At 44.8% G+C, this 11,221-nt stretch overlaps 1 protein-coding gene across 1 annotated transcript; it reads left to right on the top strand.

The window, feature by feature from the left end:
- The first annotated feature begins 1,147 nt into the window (after positions 1 to 1,147).
- LOC136543260 (pheromone receptor transcription factor-like) lies at positions 1,148 to 2,485 on the top strand. The gene has a single exon (XM_066535755.1). It carries the CDS (start codon positions 1,148 to 1,150, stop codon positions 2,483 to 2,485), a length of 1,338 nt encoding a protein of 445 aa, XP_066391852.1.
- Positions 2,486 to 11,221: the final 8,736 nt, after the last annotated feature.

Below are 11,221 nucleotides of genomic sequence, written 5' to 3'. Positions count from 1 at the left end.
TTCTTATTCTTATTATAGGCAGTGTACAAAAATAGCCTCGAAGACACAGAGAATGCAGTAGGGGATCATCCAGCGTTGCAGTTCCAGCCCGTGCGAAGTGGCCCGGCAGCCCTCGTGCCTCTCAGATGGGCCCGGATTGTCGCTCGCCCACAGCGTTACTGGGCTGAGCTCATTCCGCCACATGTTTTGGGCTTCTTTAATTTGCATGGAGGCATGGGCTCTTAAATCTATTCTGCGCTTCTGTTCTCTCAACACAAAACTTGCTCAAGCTAAAAATAAAATTTTGCCCCAAAATCAAAAAAGAAAAGCAAAAAGTATGTGCTCCAGCCTCTACAGCAGAGCAAATGTCACCAAGCCGTCCATTCCTCACCCTTGCCTCAAGAAGTGCCATTCTTTGCAATTCCTAATATAATCATGATGCATCGACCTACAGTGAGTTCAAACACAGTGCTAATTAAATAAATCCAAAATTTAGATATACATATACTGCAGCGGTTCAACTTGAGGTTGGGAAAAGAATAATTTCTGATCAGTTGAGAATCCATATTACAATACATTTTGTTAGCAATATTATAAAATCTTTTCATATCAAAAGCAGAGTATTATCAAAGTGTATATGTATTAATGAATCTAATAAATGCAAATCCAGTGTTGCCAAACTACAAAAGTTTTAGATATTTGTAGTCAAAGGTAAAATAATTTCACTTATATATATGATAAATTTAAATGGGTTCATATTAATGATTGGAGGAAGTAGTAGGGACATAGACATAATATATATGGCTGTGTTTGATTAGCGCTAAATATACTACTTCAAACTGAAGGGCTTTATGTACGGTCCACCGGAGACCAGCAGAAAAAAAGGGCTTTTGCAATAAATATTAGACTAAATGGCAAGACCTCATATCAGGCCACATTAAGTACCCACTATATTTTACTTGTCATGCATGAAAGTTAGCTTGTTTTCGTTGCTAAATTAAAGAGCAATATCTATATACAGAGACCATCATAATTTTTACAGTTACCTTAAGTGGACCCCACTTTGACCAGGTGACACGAGGTTAGTGTTCCTGCAACTCATTTTCTTCTTCTTCTACATATAGGATGCCTCTGGAGCTCCTTGTCATGTCATCCAAACACAACCATCATGAGGATGCCTAGGCGTCCAAGGAGATCCGGCATCAGGTATATCGAGAACAACAACAGCCGAAGCATCTCATTTTCCAAGCGGCGTGATGGGCTCTTCAAGATGGCCGCTAACCTGTCCACCCTCACCGGCGCAAGAATCGCCATTGTACTGGAGGCTGAAAACGGGAAAATGTCCGGTTTCAGTGCTCCATCGTTCAGCCCCATCATGGATTCTTTCCTTTCAGAGGAGGAGGGTGGTGCCCCGGAGGGTCCTGACGAGCAAGAAAAGGACATGATCGCCAAGCTGCAAAAAGAGATAATGCAGCTAGAGGAGAGCAAGGTCATGCGGGAGCAGAGAGCCGTGGAGTCTCTGGCACGCGTCAAGGCGATTCAGGAGAGGTCCAGGATGGGTAAGCTTATCTATAGCAAGGTGGATGATCTTTGTGTTGATGAGCTCAATGAGCTGCTCCGTGGGCTTGCACGGATCGGTCAGGAAATTCGAGGCCTACTTGATCCTCCTCCTTGGGTTGAGATTGGCGGATCGTCGAGAGGTCCACCGCCTTTGCGGCTGTTCCCTCCGCCGCATTCTCAGGTACAAGAGCCACCGCGACGTTTGCCATGGGTTTCCTCACAATCACAACCATCCTTGTCGTCTTTAAGATCATCGTGCACTCTTCCGCAGTCGATGAGGCCACAGGTCTCTGTTATGAGTCCACCTGTGCAGCCATCATCTCTACAAGCCATATCGAGGATGCTGCTTCGGCACACTCAGTTGTCACAACGCCCAGCTTCCTTGATGGTGCGACCACAAGCACCTGTGATGATGCCCCTACCTAATGAAGCCCACCAGTACAACTATCAGAGCCTAGGGGTGGACATCACTGGTAACACCTCCGGACATTTCTCGCAAACTTCTATGCTATCTTCACTACCACCACCACCACCACCACTGCCCACATCAGCACTACAAATTCCTTCACAACGATCTGTAGAAGTTGGGATTCCTTTCGAAGCACTAAATTTTAATCCAGATGTGCAGTCAGAGAACCATGCAAATCCTCACTCAATCTTAGAAAATAATGACGAAGTTTCACATTTCTTTGGCGGCATTGGTGGGACCACACCCACTCACTCGTTTACAGGCAACGAGCAACCTTCACTTATTCCTTGTGGTGCTAGTGGAGGCCAACATGCTCCTGGTTGTCACAACGTTCCCTGTCCTTCTGGCTCGAATGGAGAAACTTATGAGTGGCTCAGCAAGACCTTATTAGAGTCTTCTTCCGAAGGAGGAAGTTCTAGTGATGATGATGGTGCTGGAGGTCTTGGTAATATGGATTGGTTTGGTGATGATAATTGATGCATGAGTTTTAATTGTTCTGTGTTTCAAAGTAGTCTGAGTTATCTAGATGATGATGTCATTAGGGAAATAAATGTACTGGTTTACACCATAAGCCTAATTAAGTCTAGCATATTTATTGCTGTCATTAGGGAATTAAAGAAGTTTTATGTGTATGGGTATGTTGGGGGTCCAACTCCTTATAAGTTTGGCTATTGCATATCCATGGAATATTTTTTATATTGTATTATAAATGTAATAGTTTTGTAACACCTCGGAAATACGTTTTATGTGTTGGAAAGCATAAAATGGTAAATAGTTAAATAGGAGCCTTAATGAGTGGCAAAAAAGAGTTTATATCCATCGCTCGATCAGATGGACAATCAGGGACCATAGATTTGTAGATCTTGTTGAATGTTTTCCGTTTGACTGCTCATACACGTTGTTTGGAGTTTGGATCACGAAGTTAAGGTTGCTACAAGTCTTTGGTGAAGAAAAGGGTGAGCTAACACTCGAACAGTACACGTGCATGAAAAGTAAGTCCGGTTCTCTTTCCATTTTCCCCCTTGCCGTGCCTTTTCTTTTTGCCCAATCCTGCACGACCTGCCCAATCAACAGCCGTGAGAGAAGGAAAGAGGAGGGGAGGGCCTAGGTGCCGCCGTTGTCATCGCCACCGTCCGTGGTGCCTGCTGTTCCTCCTGCAAAACCGGTAGTACATAAGCAAAAAAAAAAAAAAAAAAAGAGAATAGCAGGCAGCAGTAGTTAAGTAGTAGTTGTAGGAGTATTGAGTAGTAGTAGTAGTTGTTGTAGGAGTAGTTGTAGGCAGCCCGAAGGGCCAAGTCCTTTGGCCGTTTCAAATCGACCCTAAAGGGCTGTCCGGAGCATAGAAGAGTAGCCAGAAAAGAGCAGCAGTATATAAGCTAAAGGTGTATAGCACTAGAGAAGCCATGTGCTCAAATTCAAAATTGGAGATAAGAGCAATAGGAGTAGGAGTATGGAGTAGGAGAGAGTATATATAGCAGCCAGCACAGGCAGCAGTTCATCAAATTTGTATCACAGACAGCCATAGAAGAGAGAATAGAGTAGACAAGTAGCATATATTTCGTCAAATTTATCCCAATTTACCTCAAATTCATCACAAATTTATCCCAATAGATCTCAAATTGATCACGATTTAGTCAAATTCATCTGAAAGTGGAAATCTCTCAATAAATCATTCAGACAGCAGCAAGTGCTCAGTTGAATATGAAATTGGCATCATAGGCAGTGGCATTGCTATAGTTAAAAAAATTGCATCACAGGCAGCAGTTCATCAAATTGGGCGAATTTTTTTTGCATCACAGGCATTGCTCAATTTGCATCACAGGCATCACACAGTAACAAGAACATCACAGGAAGTGTACCTGTAACATCCTAAATTTAGCATGATTTTGGAAATAGGAGAAATGACTTAATTATGCATTTTTGTGAGCATTTCAATTTAGGAAAATAATAATTTTTTTAAAATAAAATCAAATATAGGTTTACAATCATGTATGTGCATTCATGCTGCTGCATATTGTTTTGTATTGTGTGATCTGAAATCAAATTTCAAAATGATTTGAATCTGTATTTCAAAACTTGTTTAGAAATTGGTTTAGAAAATGGAAAAGGAATTTCTTTCTCCTCCTTTGCTTCCGGCCCGCTGGCTCAGTCCCGCCGGCCCAGCCGCCCCGCTCCCTTGCTTTTTCCGAGCGGCCTGCCTCTCATTTCTTCCCTGTGTGGCCTGTTTCTCCCGCACGGCCCAGCAAGCAGGCGACCCAGTTGTGCAGACGCCCGCGTACTCCTCTCCTCCCTCTCGCTGACCGCCTTGGCTCACCTGGCATCAGCCCGTCTTCCTCCTCGTGCCGTATCCGGGACGGACTCCGCCGCCGCCGTTCGACTCCGCGCTGGCTACACGTGCTCCGTGCCTTGTGCCGCAAGCCTCCTTGCCTCTTAAATAGCCGCCCGGGGTGCCATGCCTCTTTCCCTGAACCCTAGTTGAAGCCGTCGTGCCCTAGAGTACCTTCACCGAGCCACAGCTATAGCCCTAAGCGCCGCCGTCAATCATCCCAAGTCGGCCATCGTCGTCACGCCTTCTCCCTATGCGAAAAGCTTTTTGGTGAGTTCGCGATCATCTCCTCTCGCTCCCCGTATTTCTCTTGAGTCTAACCGTGGCCTAAATCGTCGGGTTTGTGAACTCCGGTGAGCTCATCCATGGCGCCGCCGCAGACACCTCGCCGCCGGCCCTGCTTCGGCCAGCTAGTCTTCTCTCTCCCCTCGGGTCTGATCTCAGCCGCCCACATCTAATCCAACGGCCCATATCAAAGGATACCCCTTCGGCTAGAACAATTGCTAAAGAGCCCCTGCCCTTTTATAGATTCTAACCCGCGGTCCAAAGCGTAATCGCTGATTACGTTTTCTTCTTTAGAAAACGTAGTTTCTTCGGTTTAGATCCAAAATACGTTTTCACCTATTTATAGTTTTGCCACTAGTTTTCTTTAGGCCATATCTTCTCCTTTTTAACTCCGATTTGACCCGTTCAACTTGCGTTAGGTTCGTAATTTCATAATCTACATGTTCATACTACTGTTAAATATGATTTCAACTTTTAAAATTCAAGGTTAGATTTAATCTATTATTTTATTAAAGGAAATCTTGTTTAATTCATATCTTCTACGTTTTAGCCCCGTTTTGACCCGTTTAAGTTGCGTTGGATTCGTAATGACGTAATCTATGCGTTAGTAATAATTATTACTCTGTTATTTACTCTAGAATTTTAGGGTTTAAGCTCTAACTTGAATAATAATTATGCAACTGGATTTTATAAATAAAACATGATTTGTTTTACTTTAATTTTATAATTCAAATCTAAATTTGACTTAATTCAATTTATATAAGCTTTTATATAGTTAAAACACATGAATCTTATAGTTTTATATTTTCTCTTATGAGTAGATCTTTTGGTAACCGTTTCTTTCAAACCGTAGCTCCGATTAGCGTACCCCTCGCGTCTGTGTGTTTGTAGTGATGCGTAGAATCATGTTTCAAACTCTTTTACTTATTTTTCTATGATTGGTGTGCTGTTCTAATCTAGATCTATTGTTTGCTTCGTGTATGATTGCATGGATGCTTGTGTGGTGCTTTATGATCTTGTCTAGTCGGTGAGTTATATGTGGTGAATCAAGAAGCAGATCTTTGAAGTTTTGGACTTGAAGAATGATATAAGTTTAAGGCAAGTATAGCATGGGATCTTCCTTGTCCTATACACCTTTAATCATTTAATTCATACTGCATGTGTCTACCTTGACTGCCACTAAGGATTTCCTAGTACTTTGTTACCTTGTACCTTGATAGCTTTGGGTTATTGCATTGGGTAGTATGATGGAGCACACGCCGGTAGTGGACGGCGGCAACGCTAGGGTTCGGCGACGGAGATGGGTCTAGGGAAGACGCGGTGGAGCAGACCAGGGCAGATCTCCTCGACGTGGGGGCTCACAGCGCGGGCACCCATGCCGAGGGGGGGCACGGAGATGAAGGCCGCGCGGTGGATCTAGGGTTCGCGGCACCTCGGCGGATGGCACGGTGGAGCTCTTAGGGCTAGGGCTATGGCAGAGCTCTGGGCTCTCAGTGGCGGGGGTGAGTAACGAAGCGCGTGAGGTTAGGGGCGGGGGCGGAGGAGGTCAGCGACGACGATTGTGGCGGCGGCGGAAAAATTGGGAAGCCCTTCGGGATCGATTTGAGACGGCCGAAGGACTTAGAAAAATTTGGGGGAGAGGAGCGGTATATATAGGCAGCCATTAACCGAGGCGGGCGGCTTAGGGTACCCGCCTCGGTTAAGATTTTGCACTTTTTTACATTTCATGAAATGCCTCGGTTATTTTTGTTTTACAACGTTTTAAAATAGAAATTTAATTTGTAATGCTTTTTAAAATTCATAGGAGTAGTAGTGTAGGAGTAATAGCATAGTGGTAGAAGTGTAGGAAGTGGTAGTAGTGTAGGAGTAGTAGTAGAGTTGTAGGAGTGGTAGTAGTAGTAGTAGAGTAGTAGTGTTGTTGGAGTATTGGGAGTAGTAGTAGAGTTGTATGAGTAGTAGTAGTGTTGTAGGAGTAGTAGGAGAGTTGTTGTAGTAGTAGTAGTAGTAGTAGTAGTAGTAGTAGTAGTAGTAGTAGTAGTAGTAGTAGTAGTAGTAGTAGTAGTAGTAGTAGTAGTAGTAGTAGTAGTAGTAGTAGTAGTAGAAGTAGTAGGAGTAGGAGTAGGAGTAGTAGTAGAGTTGTAGCAGCAGTAGTAGTAGTGTTGTAGGAGTAGTAGTAGTAGTGTTGTAGGAGTAGTAGGAGAGTAGGACTTGTTAATGAAATACTTGTTTCATTCCTTTCAACCAATATCAAATTATTTTTAAAAATCAAACACTTAACACGTACATATTACGATCTCCCACGGTCATATATATATGGTTCCATTACAATAATAATTAGTTACATAAAAGTTCTCGTTAATCAATAAGTGACTACATTATTACATATATGTGTGGCATACATATCATTTTGCTGCAAGTGCTCCCACGACGGTCTTCTTCTCACTGTCGGGGCGGAACCAGGGCATCATCTTGGTCTTGTAGATGCGGGTCTCAAACAACTTGATATTCCGTGGATGATCCGTAAAGAGCGAGAGCTCTGCGTAGTTTTTGTATTCTTTCGGGCTCTGGACTCCATCAGCTCCCACAATCCTCAGGTTTCCTGACACAACCACATGCTTTTTGCTTTCCTTGGGCAACCCATAGTAGGCTACTTGCACGCAGTGGCTTGCTAGTACCCACTGATCATCTTTATAGCCGACACTTTGGAGCTCCACGGTGGTTAGCCCATAGTCATCCACGACAACCCCCTTTGGTTTGACCCACTGGCACCGGAAGATAGGTAACTGTAGGTCAGCCATAGTCAGGTTCCCATATCTCTTCAATCTGCCCAAAGTATGTCCTGGTCTGCCCCGTTGACTCGTCGATGCCCTCATATCGAACACCACTGTTCTGTGCCGCGCTCTTCTTGTCCTTCTCCTTTGTGTGGAACCTGTATCCATTGATCTCATACCCTTGCCACATGGTGATTTGAGTGGATGGGCTGGATGCAAGCCTCGCTTCATTGGACTCTCCATGGGGTATGTCCTACAGCTCTTTGATCCACGCCGTGAAACTGATCTTGTGCTATTTCTAGACCCATGCCTCCATGCGCTATCCATCATGAGCAGCGTAGATCTCCTCTAGGTGCTTGTCAACATATGGTTCCATAACCACTAGCTGATTGAGGATGCGGTGACGAGCTTCTTGCACCATTTCATACTGTACATCGGTGCGTACTTTCCTCCCCGTGCAACCCATTCCCGAGGTTCTACCTTCGTGCTGAGCGAGGGACAGGACAATCAGCCTTCAACCCCGGATGTACCTGGTGCAGCAGTTAACAACATCCTCTGTTGTGTATGCCTCGATCATAGAGCCCTCTGGGTAGACACGTTTAAGGATGTATTTGTTCAGGGTTGACATGAACCGCTTGTACGCTCACATTTAGTGTAGGTACACGGGCCCTAGTTCCTGTATTTGATCAACCATGTGCATCATCAGGTGTGGCATAATATCGAAGAAAAACGGCGGGAAGCACATCTCGAGCTGGCAAAGAGTCTCTGTGATGAACTATTTCAGGCCAGGCAGCTCAGCTTCATCGATGACCTTCTGTGTGATGCAGTTGAAGAAGTAGGACATGCGTGTAATGACCATCTTCACGTACTCTAGACCGATAGCCCTGATCACAATTGGAAGGAACACCGTGAGCATGATGTGGCAGTCATGTGCGTTGAAGCTGGTTAGTGTGAGGTCCTTCATCGAGACCAGGCTCTTGATATTGGAAGAGAAACCGGTTGGCACCTTGACACCCTTAAGCCACTAGCACACGGTCCTCTTCTCATCTCTCATCAGGTTGTAGCTCGCGCCCGGAAGGTTGACTTTCCCGCTCTACGTCGCCGTTGTCCGGGTGAATTTCGGTCCTGATGTCCTGGTTGACAAGATCTATCCATGACTTCAGAACATCCTTCGTCTTAGTCTTGATGTCTAGGAGTACACCAGTGGTGCTTTCGAAGACATTCTTCTTGAGGTGCATGTAGTTGATGGCATGGGGCATATCTAGCTCCTTCCAGTTTGACTGGTACTTGAAGAAACATGACTGCTTCTTGAAAGGAACGAGGGCGATAGGTGTTTCCTCCATCCTATCCCGCTTCCTCTTCTTCCTTGTCGTGGTTCCATCTTCCTCTTTCTTCTTCTTCCCGAACTCAACGTCTATGCCCTTCACCATGTCATACACCTTTTGCCCGTACCTCGTCCTTTTCGGCTCATCAGTTTCAGGCTCATCCTGGTTGTTGAAGTACTTATTCATCGTAGCTGCCCGGTACCTGTGCTTTTTGATGAGGAATTGCCTATGCCTCATGTACACCATCTTCTTGGATGGACTAAGGTAAGTGTAGCAGGTATCGTCAATGCAAACTACGCAACCCGACTTACCTTTGATCTGCCCCGACAGTGAAAAAAACCAGGGTAATCAGTGATGGTGACTGTTGGTATTTATTAACTTGTCACTCTTTAAATAGCCACCTAATGTTGTTGACATTTCTTAGCATCACTTTTACTAAGTTGTCATCCCTAGCGATGATGCCAGAAATGCTTGTTGGTACTACCTAGAATCACTACTATAATGATACTAAGAAGTATTTCTAATATTTTATTTTACTAGAAACAATATAAATATGAAGGGATCTCTAAGCGCACAGATAATATACCATTGTAGCAGTTTACCTGGGAGTATTCCAGGTATTGTTATTTATATTTTTACCACTGGGAAGGATGGGCAGTTGGAATATATTGATAACTTATACATATGATGGAGAAATAAACCATAACCAAACTTCTACTCATAACAAGGGTAAGTCAAGAGATAAATATGATAAGCAATGATAAATGATAAATGATAAATGATCACTTAGAGTACTCCTTTCTATGGTATTAGCACTAATCCATGATTAACGGAGGCGGTTGTTTTGCCCGCCTTCGTAAATTGAAATAAAATAATAAAAAAGCCGAGCCCAATGCCAGCCCATATGGGCCCGACGTCGAGCCTGGCCTCATTGCCGCTGTCCTAGATCTGCCACCACTAGAGCACCTAGAGGAGTGCCGGATCTAGTGGAGGCCCTACATCTGCACCTAGAGGCGCCCACCACGTCCCTCCACCAGATCTGCCACGGAACGAGGCCGCCACCTCTAGATCCGCCACGGATCGAGCCTGCCGCCGTAGGATCCACCATAGATCAAGGCCACCGCCGCTAGATCCACCACGGATTGAGCCTGCCGCCGTGCCCCTCCACCAGATCAAGCCCACGCGTGCTGCCACCACCGAGGTCGCACCGCCACCACCGAGCCCGTGCCGTGGTCTCGGGCTCCCTGGCACCATTCAGCGCCACGCCGAAGGGCTACATGGCCCCGCCCCGCTGCCCTCGTGAGCCACCGCCGGGGCACGAGCACCTCCTACCATCGTAGGAGTGGTGCAGCTCTAGTGGAGAGAGGGAGGCTTGGGGAGGGAATGCCCGCTTCCATTAATCGTAGGCATTAATTAAGGCGGTTGAATTTTGTGAATGCCTCCTTTAATAAAAGGGCACCGTCTTGCAAAATCATTTGTGTAGTAGTGTAGCTTGGCTAGGTAGAATATTAGAGGAATAATTCCTAAGTCATTCTTAATTACAAGTCAAAGCATACATTGATTGGTGTAATTACACTTAGTAGTCATGGCTAAGAGCAACTTCATATCTACAAATAAGGGATATTACTAAGGAAGATTAAGAATAGAGCTTGTCTTCCTTCGTAACTAGATCATACTTGAACTTTATTCGGGGAGTGGACTACAAAGGACTCAACAGGAGTGTCACATCTGCGATCTACCATATGGCCCCGAATATAGGATGCATCCGCAGGTAAACAACGTATAAGCATCACACTTACACAATGTCGACCACTCACCCTGGTACCTTGGAGCGAGCGCTATACGAACTTATGCTTGAACATGATGATAATCTAACTATACTAAGCATATAATCAAAGTAGATGATGAACATGATAACTGGGAACATGAATAATATTAAGAAAAATGTCAAATCATTTGTAGCAAACGTATGAATAATGAAAGATACAAAAAAGGATACAAGGGGCTATACCATGCCACGCTCTTGACAAGATCTGGAATCCAAGCGAAGCTTGCCTTCCTCTAGACCTAGCGTAGCTAGTTATGCCCTAGAATATGGTGGAGCTCTAAGGATGATTAGGAATTCTGTCTTCTCAAATGACTTATCCAATGCCTGAGGGAGGGGCCTAGGGGCTGGTATATATAGGCCGTAGCATCAATTCTGAGCCCTTGAATCAAACCGACTTGAAAGAACGACGTAGATGCAAACCCTAAGGCGGTAGAGAACTGACATTTGAAGGAGGAGGCTGACAGTGGGACCCATAAGTCGGCCGGCTTGTAGGTGGGGCAGGTCGGCCCCACCCTATAGTGTCTCGCAGTCTTCTTCGGTGGTTTGGCTTCTAGTGTCCTCTGGAACTTTCTAGAGTTGTTTTCGCTACGAATAAGCGCGATTACTTCTAACATCTAGGTCCACCTTTATAGTTTTCTAGATAAACCCTGTTGAAAACATAGATTCAACAAAACTCAT

Source organism: Miscanthus floridulus, chromosome 3, assembly GCF_019320115.1.
Source record: "Miscanthus floridulus cultivar M001 chromosome 3, ASM1932011v1, whole genome shotgun sequence".
Taxonomy (NCBI): domain Eukaryota; kingdom Viridiplantae; phylum Streptophyta; class Magnoliopsida; order Poales; family Poaceae; genus Miscanthus; species Miscanthus floridulus.
Note: the sequence above shows the minus strand (reverse complement) of the source record. Positions and strands in the feature narration are given on the sequence as shown.

Excerpts from the sequence above, each read along its gene's own strand:
- LOC136543260 (XM_066535755.1), top strand. The coding sequence starts at position 1,148 with ATGAGGATGCCTAGGCGTCCAAGGAGATCCGGCATCAGGTATATCGAG.